The sequence below is a fragment of the Halichoerus grypus genome, chromosome 6 (assembly GCF_964656455.1).
Source record: "Halichoerus grypus chromosome 6, mHalGry1.hap1.1, whole genome shotgun sequence".
Lineage (NCBI taxonomy): Eukaryota > Metazoa > Chordata > Mammalia > Carnivora > Phocidae > Halichoerus > Halichoerus grypus.
The window spans coordinates 78,874,279-78,893,423 of NC_135717.1; the positions used below are offsets into that span (position 1 = coordinate 78,874,279).

Consider the following 19,145-nt stretch of genomic DNA (forward strand, 5'->3'; position numbering starts at 1 on the left):
ATGCGGGGCTCGATTCATGACCTGAGCTGAAGGCAGATGCTTAATTGACTGAGCCACGCAGGCGCCCCAATGCCTATTAATTTAAAGATCTCCCACCACTTCCTTCACCAACCCATTCCAATGTTGAAACTGGTGTTGCTCAGAAATATTCTTTCCGAAATGAATCATGCTCCTTCGAAAATTTATTTGCCCTTGTGTCACTCCTAGCAGAGAGAAGAAATTGCGTGTAGGAGTATATCATGGCATATTGGCATTGAAATATGCCCAGGGTCTACAGGATAGAAGCCAAGACCTGCCAGGCCCACTTTCTCCATGGTTCACTTTATATCATACATCCTGTTTGGGAAGCACAACCTTCCGTTATCCTAACAGTCTCCAGTGAGGCTTAAAACGAATGCAGCCTTTTGAGTGAGAACTCTTGAAGACTGATTCTAGTGTTCCCTATTTCCAGGTTTCTTGACCCAAGAGGGCAAAGGATGATGGCGATGTGAAGTAGAAGCAAAGCTAGTCCTGCTTGATTTGTGCTAAACCCCAGACAGGGAGTTGTGAAGAACTGTCAGGAACACTCATTTACCAGTAGTTCTCAAATGTTTTAAAACTTTGGTCAACCTAAACAGGACAAAAGACTTATAGCATCAATTCCTACTTTATGGAGAAAAAGAAATTGGGGATAACAAAGATTTGGAGAGGAATTAAATAGCAATCATAGATAATATGTAAGGGGCACCAGGCTGGCTCAGTCAACGGAGTGTGGCTCTTGATCTCGGGGTTGTACGTTCGAGCCCCATGTTGGATGTACAGATTACTTAAAAATAAAATCTTTAAAAAAAGGTAATATGTAAGTGGTTATGTAAAAACAATAGGCTCAACAAGCAAAGCTAAACATTCCTTAGTACAAGACCAGCAACTCTAAACAACTCTAATACAAGTCTAAAGCAACTCAGCCTGATCCTGATGATGTCCTGGTCACCGAGAATCTTTCCTGGAAACAGGGAACCCCAATTTTTGCACATAGAGGACATAGGAGGGCTGTGCAACATTGCTAAAAGTTGTATGGTGTCCTAACTTAGAATACTATACATATATCCCCATCTGAGGCCTCAGTACACTCCAGTTACCTGGTCATTTTAGAGCACAAATACTAGGTTTCTAATGCTTAGCAGCTCACTTAATAGGTCATTAGTAAGTACCACTTGATGGTAAGTAAGAATAGAAGTTAATAGCATTGCCTTTGAAGATGGACTTTTTTGTATGAGTTTGCAACCTCTCTCGGAAAACACTTTTGGTCTCTTGTTTAACAGTTAAATAAGATGGAGGGATGGTTAGAAGGGGCAGCTGAAACACAGGAATAATAGTCTCTGCGAGGCTCCCTGTGCATTTTTTATTTTAAAGATTTATTTATTTATTTGAGAGAGAGAGAGAGAGAGCTGAGCCGGCAGCCAGATGTGGGACTCTGAGATCTTGACCTGAGCTGAAAGAAATCCAGAGTTGGCTCCTTAACCAACTGAGCCACCCCGGCACCCCTCCCTGGGTAATATCATGATGTGCTTCTCCTCTGCGTACGTTCAGGCATGTTTTTTTCCTAAAGATTTTATTTATTTATTTGAGAGAGAGAGACAGAGAGCAGGAGAAGGGAGGAGAGGGGGAAGCAGACTCCCTGCTGAGCAGAGACCCCCCCCCCACCTGATGGGGGACTCGATCCCAGGACCCTGGGATCATGACCTGAGTGGAAGGCAGACGCTTAACCAACTGAGCCACACAGGCGCCCCCAGGCACATTTGTTTTATCCCATTCCGTCATCCACCCCCACCCCCGCCCCCACCCCCTGACTGCTTCTTACTGTCTGGCCCGAGCCCACCTTTGCTCAGGGGTCTGTCGATCTCATCCCCTTCAGGAAATCTTCCCTGCTCACTGTGAATGATTTCCTAAGGATCAATACCAGCTACCATTCGAAGGCTTGCTAAGTATTAGGCCCTTCACGAATGCTCATTATCTCCCGAAACCTCACTCAACCCTGTAAGGTAAGGAGTCGGCACCCCTTTTTATAGATTTCTCGAAAACAAGGTTTTGGAGCAACAAGGCCACAAAGTGGAAAGTGATGGAGGCGGGACTCCACCCTGGAGCATCCGGCCTGGGCGCCCAGGGCGCGTCCGGGCCCAGTGTATGCCCCAGCTCACGGCCTGGGGGGTCTGCCACCCCGCTCTGCTCCCGCCCCCACACGAAGTGCCAAGTGCCCGGGACTGGCCGGTGGCCACCTCCGCTTCCCCCCCAGCTCTTCTGCTTAGGATCAGTTTAGGGCTTTGCTTTATTTTAAAGCTTGGCACTTTTTTCCCCTTATTGGTTTAAAAAATTAAAAAAAAAAAAAATCAAAACTAGCACATTGTTTAACAATCCAAAAAATCCCGAAGCTTCAAAAGCAGAAGTGAAAAATGTCCCTTACTTCATGTTTCATTTCCGGGCCCCAACCCTACCTTCCAGATAGGACTAGTATTAATTGTTTAGTGAATACGTTTTCAGACTTTTCTGTATGTATATATATATATTCCCCCCCGCCCCGGCCCCCTTCTGTATGTATATAAATGTGTGTGTGCCAGGCGCCTGGGTGGCTCATCGGTTAAGGGTCTGCGTTGGACTCAGGTCATGATCCCGGGGTCCTGGGATGGAGCCCCATGTCAGGCTCCCTGCTCAGCGGGGGGTTGCTTCACCCTCTGCTCCTCCCCCCGGGCTCATGCTCTCTCTCTCAGATAAATGAATAAAATCTTTAAAAAATGTGTGTGTGTGTGTGTGTGTGTGTGTTGAGGAAGTTTTTCTGACTTCTCAGATTTCTGTGATCTACGTATCTTTATTCTTTTTTTCTGGCAAGTTTTCTTTTATTGAATTTTATGCATATAATTTTGCCAGTAAAACAAAAAGTAAAAAATAAAAAATAGATAATATGGTACAACCTGCCAAAATAATGATTGATATTTTTTCATTCCATTAATGTATTTTTTTTTTATTGAGGTATAGTTGATTATAGTTGATATGACATTAATTTCAGGTGCCCATATGTATCTTTATTCTTCATCGCGGTCCACAGCAAATCATAAACTGCAGAAGGATAAGAGAAAAGTACATTCAGTCTACAGGGCACCCAACCAAAGGAACACCTATTCCTGATGGGAGTATAGGAGCACTGGAGCTGCAGAAGGGGTGGAAGGCGGGATCCCTCCAGGGAGCCCCCAAGGTTGCCAGAGGGAAGAGCGGTGAGCTCTGGGGAAGACAGCTTGCTGCCCGGCCGGCCTCACAAGCAGCTGGCTTGACCTGCCCGGGTGTGCTCACACTCCCCGGGCTGTGAAATCACTCGCGTGTGAGTGGTCTGGTGCTCAGGGGAGGGAGGGGAGGGGAGGCAGGAGGCGGAATGTGGGCCGGGCCAAGTTTAGGATTACAAGTGCGGCTGGGGGTCAGAGCCGCACTTTAAATAGCCAGCACCTTCCCCTTTCCCCTTAGATAATTCTTCTCCCCCGACTGGACCTCTGGCAGCAACTGCACTAAGGTTGGTGACAATTTCTCCTCTCTCGCTCTCTCTTTCTTCTGTTTCTGGGTCTCAGACTATAGGTTGGTAAGATCATAGGACTTACAACCAAAGGATTTTTTGATCCTTCTCGAAAATATGTCCTGCCATTTATGTGTGCATGTGCAAAGACTAGATGCTATATTCTGGGCTTTCTGAAGCTCCAGTGGCCGTGGACTTGAGGGACCATGTGCTTCAGAGGACAAGAACCCTAGACTGAGAGGAAAGAAAGGCTTTCTTCCCTGTGAGATGAGACAATGAACAACTCTTTGGCAAGACTGAAAGAAAATAAAAATTTGAGTGCCTGTTATTCTACTAAGTGCTTTACTTTATATATATCGCTTCACTTAGTCCTTCTCACCTTCACAGAGGAGTGAACGGAGGCTCAGAGTAGTTAATTCACTTCCCCGGAGTCAGCGAGTGGTACAGCGCAGAGCTAAGATCTGTGCCCGGCTTGTCTGGTTGTACACCTTCTGATGGCACTGCGCCACCTCTGAGAAGCAGTACCCTAATGAGGCCAGGGACCCGGGAGGACTGCTGTTTCTTCTAGGGTCTGGGAGGATGAAAGAGTGGAGGGAGATGACGTTCCACCATAGGAAGGCACCCATCGGTTGGTAAAGGGAGGCTCAGAACCAGCACAAGACGTTAGACAATCTTCTCGAAAGGACTGAAGAACCTTCTTGGGACCAGCTGGTTGGGTTTCTCCTTCTTAGCTCACAATCTTTGGAGCTTATTCCCTAATTTATCAAATAAGCAAAGGTGCCTACTGTTCCTTGACTCTCTCCGTGACTTTTTGAATCCCTGTGGTAGCCACACTGGGGAGGCGGAGCCATAGGGGAGTCTGGGCAGATGAGGCTCCCACTGAGAAAGTTCTGTTAACATGAATTTTTCTTGAGGCGTATGAAAAAGTCCATCTGCCTACTTCTCCAGAAAAAGGACCATTGTATAAAATCCGGAGGGAGTCATCAGAAGATGCTATTGAGACATGCTGGTAATGGAATGGAATGGAAAGAGCAGGGACAGAGTGGGTTCAAGTCCCACCTATGCTGTTGCCTCGCTGTAGGGTAGCAAACATGTTACTTTACCTCTCTGAGCTGCAGCTTCCTTATTTACAAAGCAGAGCTAATACTGCTTACATATCAGGGTGGTTGTGTGGATTAAAGGAAACAAATATATGTAAAGAGCTTAGTAGTAGTTGCTCACTAAATGTGAGCCATATCCAATCTTATCTTCAATCCCAGTAAGAGTCTAGAATAGGGCAGTGAAGCATTTGGAACAGTAGCTCTTTATTTATACCATAACAGATTCCTATGTGTGTCATCACCAAAAAAGAAAAAAGAACCCATAGTTCATCTTTCTTCTGTTGACTTTAGAGAGACATGGAAGATCAGCCCATCTTCATCAGAATTCCAGGGCCCACTCAGCCTCTCTCATCCTTTGGGAGGATTTTTAAATTTTATTTGTTTTTAAAATGATGTTGCCATTTTTTTTTTTTAATTTTATTTATTTACTTGAGAGAGAGAGAGAAAGCACAAGATGAGGTAGGGTCAGAGGGAGAAGCAGACTCCCCACTGAGCAGGGAGCCTGATGTGGGACTCGATCCTGGGACTCTGGGATTATGACCTGAGCCGAAGGCAGTCGCTTAACCCACTGAGCCACCCAGGCGCCTGGGAGGATTTTTTTTAAAACTTGTTTTTATTTTAATATTATAAAATAAATCATGTTCTTTGATGAAAATGTAGAAAATAGAAATAAGGAAAACATTCCTATAATCCAACCACGGAGAGAGAACCATTTTGGTGGCTATCCTAATCTTTTATTGTATACACTTTATAAAATATTTTCCAAGGATAATCATATCATAAATGCTCTTTTATAACTTTTTGCTTCACGTATTGTGAACACTTTCATTTCATTGCATTTTCTTCTGCAACATAATTTTTGATGATTGTATAATAGTCCAGTGTACGTATGTGCCATAATTTATTAACCTATCTACCATTTTGGGACATTTATGTACTTTCTAATTTTTTGCTGTTGTAAACAATGGACATCTTCGATGCCAAATCCATACCCACAGTCACAGTTATTTTGCTAGACTAAATTCCTGCAAGGGAAGTTGGTGGCCTTGAGGATCCTTTCAACTATCCCCAGCATACAGAAATACAGACACTGAAGGGCATGCTAACACAGACAAAGTGAGTCGTAGGCTGACAGGGAGAACTTAGACAACCCAGCGGCCATGTGAAGTCTTCCATTTCCACAAGCCCCAACCCAAGAGGACCTGCCGAGTGGAAGCCATGCCTGTACCTCAGTATCCATGCTTTCTTCCTGAACAGGAAAGGAATATACATTCTCAGCAGCTGTTACTCAGCCTTTACCAATAAGAGCTGCTAAGGAGAACACGGGTCTTCAGGCAAGGGGATAGGGATCTACTTTTTCTTCTAGTGCACTCATTCCCTTGGGAATCTGCTGGTGAAGGAAGGGGAAGGCTTTCCTCCTAGGATTCCCAGCAGCAACAGAGCACTCTGCTTGTTTTCCAGGTGGGATGGATAGCAGGGTCTCGAGCACAACCAGTAATGGAGAGACAAAGCCAGCATACCCAGTCATGGAAAAGGCGAAGGAAGATGGCACCCTGGAACGGGGACACTGGAACAACAAGATGGAGTTTGTGCTGTCAGTGGCCGGGGAGATCATTGGCCTCGGCAACGTCTGGAGGTTTCCCTATCTATGCTACAAAAATGGGGGAGGTGAGAGCCACTGCGCCACCCCACCCATCCCTGGAAGGAGGCTGTCTCCAACTCCTGCACTTACTGCCCCTCTGGGGAGTCCCATGGGTGCATAGAAATGCTGGAGTTGGAAAGACCCTTACAAGTCAGGAAGGACACTGCAGGAGATGGAGACCTAGAAAGTCACGTGACTTTCCCAGGGGGTTTTCTATACTGGTATGGCATCCTAGGAATATGAACGTGGGTTTGGAACCAGATGGATCAGAGTTCGGACTCTGGCTCTGCTACTTAATCTCTGTGTAATCTTGAGCAAGTCATGTAAGCTGTCAGAGCCTCCACTGCTCTTCCTGTAAATTAAGATAGTAGTGCCTGCCTTTCAAGTTGTTGTAAGGATTAGAGGTAATGTGTGTCAAGTGCTTAATAAATGGCAGCTACGGTGAAGACGATGTTGCTACTGAGCTGTCCTGCGGTCATGAGACCCCTCAGTCTGTGTCTTCCCCTATGCTGCTGACGTCATGACATTCCCCAAGGCAGTCATTACTCAACCCCTCCCCGTGTCATAACCTTTGATACCAGTGGCTCTCCCTTAAAAATTCCCCACTGAAAGTCTGTGTGTAGGTGGTATTAACTCCAACTGTTTCCTCGGTATTTTTTGGCTTCTCATTCCCCCCACCCCATTGCAGCCCGCTGGGGTAGCCCTGCTCCCCGCCAGCAGTGGTGGTAATTTTCCAACCAGTAACTCACTCCCAGGGCATCCCAGACCTCTGTGGATTTCTCAGGTCCTGAAGCGTCCTGGGTGAGCCGTAGGTTAGGAAGATCGCCTTGTGGATGGGTAAAGCTTCCAGGTGTTGGGGATCCCCAGATCTGGTTTGGAAGTGAGGCTGCAGTCTGGGCTGGGGGAAAGGGAAATGCCGAGGTAGGTCACGTGGGGAAATGCTGAGGGCGGTGGTTGTTTTGTGGGCCACAAGGATTGGACGGTACCCTCATGTAAACACTTACCCTTTTCCAGGGAAGCAGGAGCCTCCAAATGCATGGAGCTCCGCCTCCCCATGGTTTTGGACAGTGGAAGTGGGAGGGCTGGGTTGGGGGGTACAGAGGCGCGCTGAATCCCTGGAGCCCTATTCTCAGGATTGTGGCAATTGGAGGACTGGCCTTGGAGTTGGAAGTTAACTTGTATGTTTCCAGAGGGGAGGGGATGGGCTGATATGTCCTTTCTTCCCGGGGATCTCTGGCCAGCAGCCTGAAATCACGGGACTTTTCCGTGTGCTCTGTGAGGGAAGGAAGGAGGTCATCCCACTTTGAACCTAGCCTTGGACACTCCACATGCTTGCCTTCAGTGAACTGGGTGGAGGGATGAAGCTGCTCCAGGGCAGAGGAGGAGTCTGGGGGCTAAGTGGGGCTTTGGGACTCTGTACCTGGAGCCTAGTAACCAGCTTAGCTCCTCACATGGCAGGAAGATTAGGAGGTGAGAAGCTTTCCCCAAGCCTCTCTGGAATTGGGTAAAGGTTGGCCTGGGAATTAGCAGGAGTGGCACAAAGAGGTGGGAGGGAGTGATTTCCAGTGATTTCTGGCACAAAACCACTGGGCTGAAGAAGGGGAAGCAAAGGGAGCTGTGCCCAGGAGCCGGGGGGGGGGGTGTGGGCTCACTCTGTTGAGGGGAGCTTGTCTGGCAGTGTTTGGATCTGAGCTCTGCCCCAGGGCTCTGTGGTAAGTTTGTGCAGGCCCAGGAGTGTGCGACACTGTCTCGGGTGGAAAGGCAGGCCCAGGAAGCGTATCAGAGCCCCTTGGTTCTTGCCACGGGCCTGTGATGGAAGGGGGGGTGTGACTGACGGCTTGTGGCTGCTTCCTCCCTGGATAGAGCCAGCCTTCCTGCACGCTGATTCTGATCAAGAGCAGAGACATTTTCAGGGGTCCTGGATCCAGTCAAACTCTGTTTAATCCCTAACACTGCCACCCACAGTCTCTTCCCTTGATCAAGAGCAGGGCCTTAGGACTCCTCTTTTCCTTGATGGACGACAGCAGCTGGAGGGAAGTGTTCTGAGGGGCTTTGGAGCTAGAGGCTGATGCCCAGGTTTGCTCTGAAGGGCAGGAGTCATCCAGGGCCACCGGGCGAATTAATGGAAAGCCTCCTTTGCCAAGGTAAGGGGAACTCACTGAGGGTATGTGCGGTCATTAGAGGGACCTAGACAGGCCTGGTTTTTGGTGTTCCCAGCAGTTTAACCTTTCTGTCATCACTCAACTCCCCTCGCCTTCCTGGGAAAGCAAGCTCCTACACAGAATGGGCCCCAGCACTTCCTCTTCTCACCTCCTTGTCTGGCAAGGAACAGACTGATGCCTCTTTCTGATGGGACCCTTTGTCACCTGTATGGGGCAGGAAGGTGAGGAGAATGGAGATCACTTACATTGATTTGACCCTTTTTCCTCCTGGTGTAGTGATTTTATTTAAACCCATGGTTCTCCAACTGGGATTTGGGGATGAGAAGAATGTTCTGAGCAAGTTCTGGAGAAGGATGCTGGGGTACTCTGGGGTGTACCGTGCTCAGGTAACGGACCCTATCGGCCTGTTTCTGGGCCCTTTCTTCAACTTCCCAGCCTTGAACAGCCACTTTTATGCTTGGGGGAAGAGTGGGAGGATAAGCTAGGCACTTTATTATTATCCGTATTTGTTCAGTGGTGAGGTCATGGATGAAAAACTACCCAAAACATAATTTTAGTTCCAAATGTAAATACAAATGATGTCTTCTTTGGTTCCTTCCAGCTTTAACATTTGGTAGATCCTAATTAGAAGTGAGTTCCCAAGCAGAGAAAGGGCTGAGACAAGAATATGATAGAAAAGCAGGTGAACAGTGAAACACTATAGTCGAAAACCAGAGAAGCCGAGAAAGTGATATAAAGAAGCCCATCTCAAATCAAAAGCTTTTCAGGGAGATGGATGCGAGCGATGCCTGCCTCAATCATCTCTGCGGTGAGCACCCTCCCTGCTGTCCAAAACCTGTGGCCAGCCCACCCCCTAATGGCTTTCTGGAGTCTCCAATCTCAGCCAGTTGCTCCCGCACACAGCCCACCAAGCCCCGACCCCGACCGTGTCATTCAACAGCAATTACCGGCTACATTCCATTTGCCCAGAATGCTTCCAAGTTGTTGGGATCCATGTACGAACAGAACAGAACAATTCCGTCCTTGTGGGGCTTACATTCTAGAGGAGGGAGACAGACAATACACAATAAACATACTAAATAGGAAAATTATATAGTATATCAGAAGTTAAGGAGTGCTATGGAAAAAGACCAAGGAGAGCTGGGTAAAGGATATCAGGAGTGTGTGTGTGCGGGGTGGGGACACTGAGAACATCTGAGCCGGGGTTTGCCAGGAGTGAGAGAGTTGGTTGTGTGGATATTGAGGGTAAAAGTGCTCCAAGATTTAAGAGTCATAAAGCAAGAGGCTGACTGGCTTGTTTGAGGAGTTGTGAGGAGGGGAGCAAATAGAAGCTGGGGTCAGAGAAGTAAATAGGACGGGGGTGGCAGATCATGGAGGTCCTTGTCAGTTATTGTGAGACTTTGGCTCTGGCTCTGGTGACATGGGAGAAAGGGCGGGGTTTTGAGCAGGAGTGGCATGATCTTACATTTTACTTTTTTTTTTTTTTTAAGATTTTATTTATTTATTTGAGAGAGAGAGAGCACCAGAGAGAGCAGAGAGCACAAGCAGGCCGTGGGGCAAGGAGAGGGACAGAGGGAGCGGGAGAAGCAGGCTCCCCGCGGAGCAAGGAGCCTGATGTGGGACTCGATCCCAGGACCAGACGCTTAACCTGAGCTGCCCAGGTGCCCCTGTGCTCTTACATTTTAAAATAATCTCTTCGGCTGCTGTTGAGAACTGGGTGTATAGGAGTCAGGGCAGAAGCGGACCAGTTAGGAGGCTGAAAATATTAGAGTCATCCTCGGTTCCTCCCCCTCCGCCAAACTGTTGGATCTATCTAAATACCCAGGTTCTGGGGGCTTCCGAACATGAGCCTTCAGCTGGGCTCTCTGCACTCTGGCTGCCAACAGACTGAGCTCCTCAACACCCAGAACCTCCTGGGACTGGAGACCCCCCCATGACGTACGCAGAACCTGACACTTCTTGTCACCTCCATTGCTCCTGCCTGGTCTCAGCGGTCCAGGGGCTGCAGCCTGAGCCCCGTGGAGGAAGGACGTGCCCTCCGCTGTGTTGTGGAAGGCCCCGAGAGGAGCAGGTGTTAAGAAGAACATAAAGAGTTGCGTTGTGGGAGCACGGACTTGAGATATCTCTGAGCTGTCCAAGGGGAGCTGTCCACTAGGCAGTACAACACAGGAGTCTGGAGTCTGGGAGAAAGATGCGGAGATATAAACCTGAGGGTGATTAGCACTTTCATGGTGAGAAGAGAGAACAAGGAGTGGGGGAAGAGGAAGGACCAGCAGGGGACAGAGAAGGAGAAACCAGTGCAGAAGGACAACAACCAGGACACTGAAGTGTTTTGGGAGGCAAGGAAAGTGATGAGGTCAGGGAGGCCGGAGGGACAACGGCATCAGACGCTGCAGGTAGGTTAAGAAAGTTACGGAGGAGAATGGAGTGTTGGCTTTGGTGGCATGGGGGCCGTTGGTGACCTTGTAGGAGCAGTCACAGCGGGAGGCCGGGGCAATGACTGCTTGCAGTGGGTTCGAGGTAATGGGGGCAGAGAGGAATTAGAAATAGGAAGTATGGGTTATTTGGGCAAAGCTCAGGAGTGGGCAGAGGGCACGTCCGCTGTGTGTCCTCCCTCCTGGCTAGGAAGAAGCCAGTATGAGGGCTGCGTAGTCAGGACAGTGTCTCCCGTGTGTCCAGCGGTGGTGGGGATAGGTCTCCTGCCTGGCCAAGTGGCCGAAGATGCTGCACATTTGTACTATTTCTCAAGCTCTCCACCCTCAGCTCCCTGGAGGGAAATGCAAACATGACCTTCCACTGGGGCCTGTCCCCTAAAGCTCTAGCCATGGGGATGAGAAGTCTCTTGATAACCCAAAAGGCTTGATGTTGGGGGAAGGTGGTAGGAGAGGGTTTTAGTAATAGGATTCAATCTGCCAGGAGGGAATGTAAATTACTTGTCCACCAGTCTCAGCCCAGACAAAAACAGATCATCTGCCAACCATTTTATACTTAATTTCTTTTTTTAAAAAAAGATTTTATTGACTTATTACTTATTTTTTAAGATTTTATTTTTAAGTAGTCTCTGCACCCAATGTGGGGCTTGAACTCATGACCCCGAGATCAAGAGTCACATGCTCCTCTGATTGAGCCAGCCAGGTGCCCCTATACTTAATTTCTAAGTCCAGGTTGCTGAAAACCAGGGGCAGAAGTCACTTGTGCAAGGAATCGTTGGTTTTGCTAGTCATAGAACACCAGCTGGAAGTCACCTTGTGTGAGGACAGATGCTTCCTTTTTCCTTGTCCCTCCTTCCTTCTGATCTTCAGTCTCCAGACACCCAGATCCTTCATGGGGCTTCAGCTGGGGTCTCTCCAGCTCCCTGGACCCTGGCTGCTGGCAGTCCAAGTTCCTCCACACCCGGAATGCCTGGAGACCCCATGTGAGGCGACAACAGAATGTCCCACAGCTGGATCTCTAGGAATACGGATCTTAGAGCAGCAGGCTTTGGGGGTAGGGCAGCCCTAGGCCACAGGGAGAGAGGCCACAGGGACACTAATGCGAAGAGGATTAAATAGTACCTGGCCTCGGGGAGACTGATCACCTTGATGCTGCTTGTTAGTATAAAGAACAAAGGGAAATGAGGAGCACTTTTTTCTCCATATAAGAATAATAATTGTGTGTGATAGTAAGTGATAGTTGTTACCATTGTTAGTTAATGACTCAGCCCCCAGTAGTGGTCAGACTACTGTTGATTCTGGCACATAATGGCTCATGTATGCTCACCGCTGGGTTGCTCATGTGGAACCTCATCAGTTTAGGCTTTAAAATATTAGCTGGAACATTACAGAGGACACCACAGAATGGGTTCCTTTTGAGAAGGGTGGCCTGCAGAATTTCTAGGTTGGGCATGTGGACTCTCCCAGCTCATGGGGAAACATGCCAGGACATTTCAGAATTTGGGGAAGGAGACTAACCTGCTGGAATGGGGGAGCAGATAACTGACGTCCATCCTCCATCTCTAGGACTAGCTCCATCTTTTAATCGTGGTGACCGGGGCTTGAGTGGGGAAAGAGGCAGGGTGCCCCATGGGACCCCCACGTCTGCACCTGGGTCCCTCTGGAGCCCATCACTCCCCTGACCCCTTCCCCTTGTAGGGTCAGTGGCTCAGCTTATGGAGTATGGACCTTGCCCCTGTGGCCAGCTGCCCACGTGCTCCAAGAGGCAGAGGACAAGGGGAGCAGAGCTGACCATGGAACCCACTGCAGTTAAACATTGGCTCGGTTTATTGGGAAAGAGCAGGTAGCATAAAGATGGGGGGGAGGGGCTCGAGCTGGGCTGAAAATTCTCTTTCTCTCTGTCTTTCTCTCTCTGTTCTCTTTCCTTTTCTGCCATGTTTTCAACTCTGAGCAGTAACTGTTCATATCAGCTACTGAGTTCTCTCTTCCTGAATTTTCCTTTCCTGCTCAGTAAGTCTTGGATTGATTTATGGACTTATTAGGCTGAGGTGTTTATGATCTTCTTTCTTTTTTTTTAAAGATTGTATTTATTTATTTGACAGAGAGAGACACAGCGAGAGAGAACACAAGCAGGGGGAGTGGGAGAGGGAGAAGCAGGCTTCCCGCTGAGCAGGGAGCCCGATGCAGGGCTCGATCCCAGGACCCCGGGATCATGACCTGAGCCGAAGGCAGATGCTTAATGACTGAGCCACCCAGGCGCCCCTGATCTTTATTTCTTTGCCCTTGTGGTAATCAGGTGCTTTCCTCAGCGTGACTTATGGATGTGTAGACTACAAGCCAGAGATCTGGAAGGTGAAGAACTGCAGAATGTTATTCCCCATTAACTTTCATTTTAAACAGTTTTATTAAGATATAACTGATTTACGAAAAAATGTACATATTTAAAGTGTACAGTTTGATAAGTTTTGACATGTGTACACTCATGAAACCGTTGCCACAATCAAGATAATGAACATATTCATGACTCCCCCAAGTTTCCTCCTGTCCCTTTCTCCCACCTCTTACCTTTACTACCCTGTCCCAGTGCAGCCACAGACCTGTTTTTTTAATGTCTTTGCAGTTTTATTGCGATATTATTGACATAACATATGCTAAGTTGAAGGCGTACAACATGAGGATTTGATACATGTGTCTGTTGTGAAATGATTACTACAATAAGGTTATTGGACGCTTCCATTCCCTCACATAATTAGCTTTTCTTGGCGATAACGCTTAAGATCTATTCTCTTACCAACTTTCAAGTCTATAATACGGTAATTGTTCACTATAGACACCATGCTGTGTACTTTCGATTGCCAGACCTTATTCATTTTATAGGTGCAAGTTTATCTCCTCATTTCCCCCATCCCTGAGCCTCTGGCAATCACCATTGTACCCTTTAATTCCACAAATTTGGCTTTTTTTTTTTTAATTTTTTAAAGTTTTTTGTTTGTTTGTTTGTTTTAGTAATCTCCTCACCCAACGTGGGGCTTGAACTCACAACCCTGAGATCATGAATCACATGCTCTTCCGACTGAGCCAGCCAGGCACCCCCAAATTTGGCTTTTTGAAGTCTGCATATAAGTGAGAACATACAGGATTTGCTGGGGTATTGAGCTCATGGTGGACGAGGTCTCTGGTGCTCTGGGCTATGGTTACTGGTCTGGGGCTGGAACATGAGCAAAGGGACCCTGGATGACAACAAAGCTGGGTTGTCAGGTCCAGAAGGGACCTGACATCACTACTCTACTCCTCACTTTGCTAATGAGAAACATAAAGGAGAAAGGACACTTGCTTAGGGTCCCAGGAAGATAGAGGCCAAAGCCAGAGGAGAACCAGGGTCTCCTGCCATCTAGGCCAGCAGGTGGGGAATGTTGCAGCCCTTGAACATACTATGTTTCTTATTCTCTCTCTGAAAATATAATGTCCTCAAGGTCTGTCCATGTTATCTCAAAAGGCAGGATTTCCTTCTTTTCATGTCTCGATATTTAAAGTGCATTTCTTTTTTTTTTTTTTAAGATTTTATTTATTTATATGACAGAGACAGCGAGAGCAGGAACACAAGCAGGGGGAGTGGGAGAGGGAGAAGCAGGCTTCCCGCTGAGCAGGGAGCCCAATGTGGGACTCGATCCCAGGACTCTGGGATCATGCCCTGAGCCTAAGGCAGACACTTAACCAACTGAGCCACCCACGCGTCCCTGAATGATTGTTTTAGGTTTTGTAGCATGCATCTTTAATTTATCACAGTTCACCTTCACGTGATATTATATCACTTTACATATAAGATAAATGTATTATTGTAAGGACAATAATACATTTCCATCTCTTTCCTCTTGACTTCTGTGCTCTTATTGTTACACATTTTACTTTTCATATGTTATAAACTCCACCTCATATTGTGTAACCAGTCAGTTATCTTTCAAAGAGATATGGGTGATAAGAAAAAATTCTTAGATGTTTACCTATGTATGTAGTTACCATTTCTAACATTCTTTGTTCCTTTGTGTAGAATCATATTTCTCTCTGGCATCATCATTCCCCTCTGCCTGAAGGTCTTTCTTTAACCTTTATTATAGTGCAGATCTTCTAGTGATGGATTCTTTCAGGTTTTGCTTGTCTTAAGAAGCATTACTTCACTTTACTTTTTGAACAGTATTTTTATTGGAAGTCTAGCTAATAGTTTCTTTTTTCCTTCAGTACTTTAACTAATGTGCTCTCTTACTGCTGTCTTCTCATTTGCATTGTTTCCAATGAGAAATTTGATGTCATCCTATCTTTGTTCCTCTGTACGTATGTGTCTTTGTTTCTCTGATTAATTTTATTTTCATTTTTTAAAAGATTTTATTTATTTATTTGTCAGAGAGAAAGAGCACAAGCAGGGGGAGTGGCAGGCAGAGAGAGAAGCACTGAGCAAGGTCCCTGGGATCATGACCTGAGCTGAAGGCAGATGCTTAACTGACTGAGCCACCCAGGTGTCCCTCTCTGGTGGCTTTTAAGATTTCCTCTTAAAAACTCTTAATCACTGATTTAAATAATTTGATTATGATGTGCCTTGTTATAGTGTTTTTTATGTTTCTTATCTTGGGGCTCATAGAGCTTCTTGGATATGTGGATGTATAGTTTTCATCAAATTTGGAAAAATCTCACCCATTATTGTTTCAAATTTTTTTCTGCCCCCCCCCCCCCATCTTTTATCTCCTTCAGGGACTCCACTTGCTAGTATATTAGACTTTTTGAAATTGTCCCATAGCTCACTGACACCTTTTTTTTTTAAACCTCTTTTCTCTGTTTTGGATAGTTTCTACTCTGTGGTTCAAGTTCACTAATCTTTTCTTCTGCTGTTAATCTGCCACTAATCCCATTCAATGTATTTTTCATCTCACACATTGTGGTTTTCAGCTCTAATTTTTTTTTAAAGATTTTATTTATTTATTTGACAGAGAAAGACACAGTGAGAGAGGGAACACAAGCAGGGGAAGTGGGCAAGGAAGAAGCAGGCCTCCCATGGAGCAGGGAGCCGGATGCGATGCAGGGCTCCATCCCAGGACCTGGGATCTGAAGCAGACGCCCAACCACTGAGCCACCCAGGCACCCCTCTAATTTTTTTTTTTTAAAGTAGGCTCCACGCCCAATGTCGGGCTTCAACTCACAACCCTGAGATTGAGAGTCGCATGCTCTACTGGCTGAGCCAGCCAGGTGCCCCTGTGGTTTTCATCTCTAGACATCTGACTTGGGTGTTTTCAGTATCTTTCACGTCTCTGTCTAACATTTTGAATATATAGAACACAATTATAATAATCACTTTAGTGTCCATATCTGCTTATTCTAACATTAGTGTAAGCTATGGGTTGGGTTCAATCAATTGATTTACTCCTCATTATGAGTAATATTTTTCTGCTTCTTTGTTTTCCTGGTAATTTTAAAAAAAGATTTTATTTATTTATGTATTTATTTGAGAGAGTGAGAGAGAGTGAGTTGGGGGAGGAGGAGAGGGAGAGGGACAAGCAGCCCAACATGAGGCTCAATCCCATGACCCTGAGATCATGACCTGAGCCAAAATCAAGAGTTAGATGTTCAACTGACTAAGCCACCAGGTGCCCCTTTCCTGGTAATTTTTGATTGGACACCAGACCTGGTGATTTTTGCTTTATTGGTTGCTGAGTATTTTTATATTTCTATAAATATTCTTGAGCTTTGTTTGGAACCAGTGAAGTTATTTGATACTTTTGGGTTTTGCTTCTAAGATTTCTTAGAACCAGAGTTGTGCTGAATCTAGGGCTAATTATTCTTCATTTCTGAGGAAATGCCTTCTCTTTCCGATGCCCTGTGAATTCTGGGACTATCCAGTCTGACTGGTGGGAGCCAGCACTTTTCCCAGCCCTGTGTGAGCACCATTATTCTCCATCTTTTTGAAAGGTTATTTCCCTTACCTTGGGTAGTTTCCTCATACATATGTGCTTATTTTTGATTGGACCAGCACTCAGTTGAAAGCTAGAAGTGGACTCCCTGCAGGTATTTGTACCTCCCTCTGTGTGCTTCTTTTCTCTGGTACTCTGTGAACTCCTCTGTCTACCTTAGCAACAGATAGAGGTCCACCGTGAATAAAATACCAGTATTTCTAGCATCAGTACGCTTGTCTCAGCAGAAAGCTGAGCAGAAAGGATTGTGAAAACTGAAGCAGAAAGGATTACTAAAGGGAAATCCGATTTTAGTCTGCTGAAAGTCTCTATCTAGCATTAAAAATAGTCATTTCCTTGAAAAGAATTATAGTCTGTGGGCTATGTTAATGTTCCTGGATGTCTGTTATTCAATGAGCTCCTTGCTGTTGCCAAGTTATGTGTAATTGAGGTAATAATTGATGTTTGATGGGGAGCAAACCTTGGTAGGTATAGATTGAAACTTTCAGAGTGAACGAAAGGGCTGATTAGGTAACTTGGTGACTCTTGATCTCTGCTATGGTTCCAGACATCTGGAGAGAAGTCCCCCACAGTTTTGCATGACCCGCACCCCTGGGGATTCTGACTGGCAGGGTGGAGTGGTGATGGGAGGAGATGAATGTGGACCACGAGGAGGCTAGTGCCAGGTAACAGAAAGCCTGTTTCCCACCCACAGGAGCCTTTTTCATCCCCTATCTCATCTTCCTCTTTACCTGTGGCATTCCTGTCTTCCTCTTGGAGACAGCGCTGGGCCAGTACACCAGCCAGGGAGGCGTCACAGCCTGGAGGAAGATTTGCCCCATCTTTGAGGGTGAGTAGCCTTGTGCCTGCTTCCAGGATATCTGCATACATGTTAACCTTATTTGGGATGACTGGGTGGTTTAGTAGCAGTGCTGATTGACATAAGACTCTGTGTCTTCATGTTAAACCCTCCATTTGTGGGCCCAATGCTGCACTAATCACCCAATCTATCAGAGAATGGAGAAGATAGGGATGAGGATGGGAAAAAAGTCTTCAGATTAAATAAGTAGAGTGCAAAGCTATTTTAGCTATGTATTTTACGAATGTATAACAATGACTTTGTATTTTTCAAAACATTTAATTAATTGCAAGACATTTAAAAAGAGAATTTTTTTAAAAAGATTTTATTTATTTATTTGACAGAGAGAGAGACAGCGAGAGAGGGAACACAAGCAGGGGGAGTGGAAGAGGGAGAAGCAGGCTTCCCACTGAGCAGGGAGCCTGACGCGGGGCTCGATTCCAGGACCCTGAGATCATGACCTGAGCTGAAGGCAGGCACTTAACGATTGAGCCACCCAGGTGCCCCAAAAAGAGAATTTTAAATGACAAGAAATATCAGTAATAATTCTACTGTCTTGACACAATAGCTATTTAAATTTTAGGGTGTTTTAATATTTCTTCAATATTTCTCTCTATATAGGATTTTCTTTAAGTTTCTATTTTAAAATAATTATATATTCTTAGAAAATTGTAAAACTAGTACAGAGAGGTCACATGTACACTTCACCCAGTTTTGCCCAATGGTAACATCTTACTTAACTATAAAAAAATCATAACCTGGAAATTGATATTGGTACTATCCACAGACCTTATTCAGATTTCTCCTGTTTTCCATGCACTTATTTGTGTGTGTGTGTATGTGTGTGTATAATTCTGTTATTTTATCGTGTGAAGATTTATATAACCATCACCACAATCAATGTACAGACTGTCACATTATCACAAAGATCTCTGTCATGCTACTCCTTTACTCCTTTGTAGTCACACCTGCCCCTCCCTGCCCCTCCCTAGCCCCTGGCAACCACTAATTTGTTCACTATCTCTATAATTCTGTCATTTTGAGAATGTTATATAAATGGAATTGTACAGTCTATAACCTTTCGAGATTAACTTTTTTAGTCAGCACAATGCCCTTGAGATCCATCCAGGTTCTTGTATAAAGAGTTCATTCTTCTTTATTGCTGAGTAGTATTCCATGGTAGGGACATCCCACAGTTCATTTAACCATCACCCGCTGAAAAACATTTGTGTTGTTTCCAGTTTTGGGGATTCGTTTCACTCATTTTTTTTTTTTTCTCTGTATAGAGCTTACATATCTATTAATCTGGGATATACACAGTTTATGTCCCCACTTTCCAGTTAGTGTTATTTTCTTTCTTTCTTTCTTTCTTTCTTTCTTTCTTTCTTTCTTTCTTTCTTTCTTTCTTTCTTTCTTTTCTTTCTTTCTTTTTTTCTTTCTTTCTCTCTCTTTCTTTCTTCCATTCTTTCTTTTTTTTAG

General features: G+C 45.7%; 1 protein-coding gene and 1 non-coding gene across 2 annotated transcripts in view; one reads left to right on the forward strand and one right to left on the reverse strand.

Moving 5' to 3' along the window:
- Positions 1-3,438: 3,438 nt before the first annotated feature.
- The window catches only part of SLC6A13 (solute carrier family 6 member 13), a 35,872-nt gene continuing 20,165 nt past the window's right edge, over positions 3,439-19,145 (forward strand). Inside the window, exons 1-3 of the mRNA XM_036092417.2 lie at positions 3,439-3,535; positions 6,097-6,303; positions 17,523-17,657. Coding sequence (XP_035948310.1) covers positions 6,102-6,303; positions 17,523-17,657 — 337 coding nt within the window. The 5' untranslated portion in view covers positions 3,439-3,535; positions 6,097-6,101. The remainder of the gene's footprint in view (positions 3,536-6,096; positions 6,304-17,522; positions 17,658-19,145) is intronic.
- Positions 13,887-13,959, reverse strand: TRNAM-CAU (transfer RNA methionine (anticodon CAU)). Its single transcript has one exon. It is a non-coding gene; the product is annotated as a tRNA-Met (tRNA).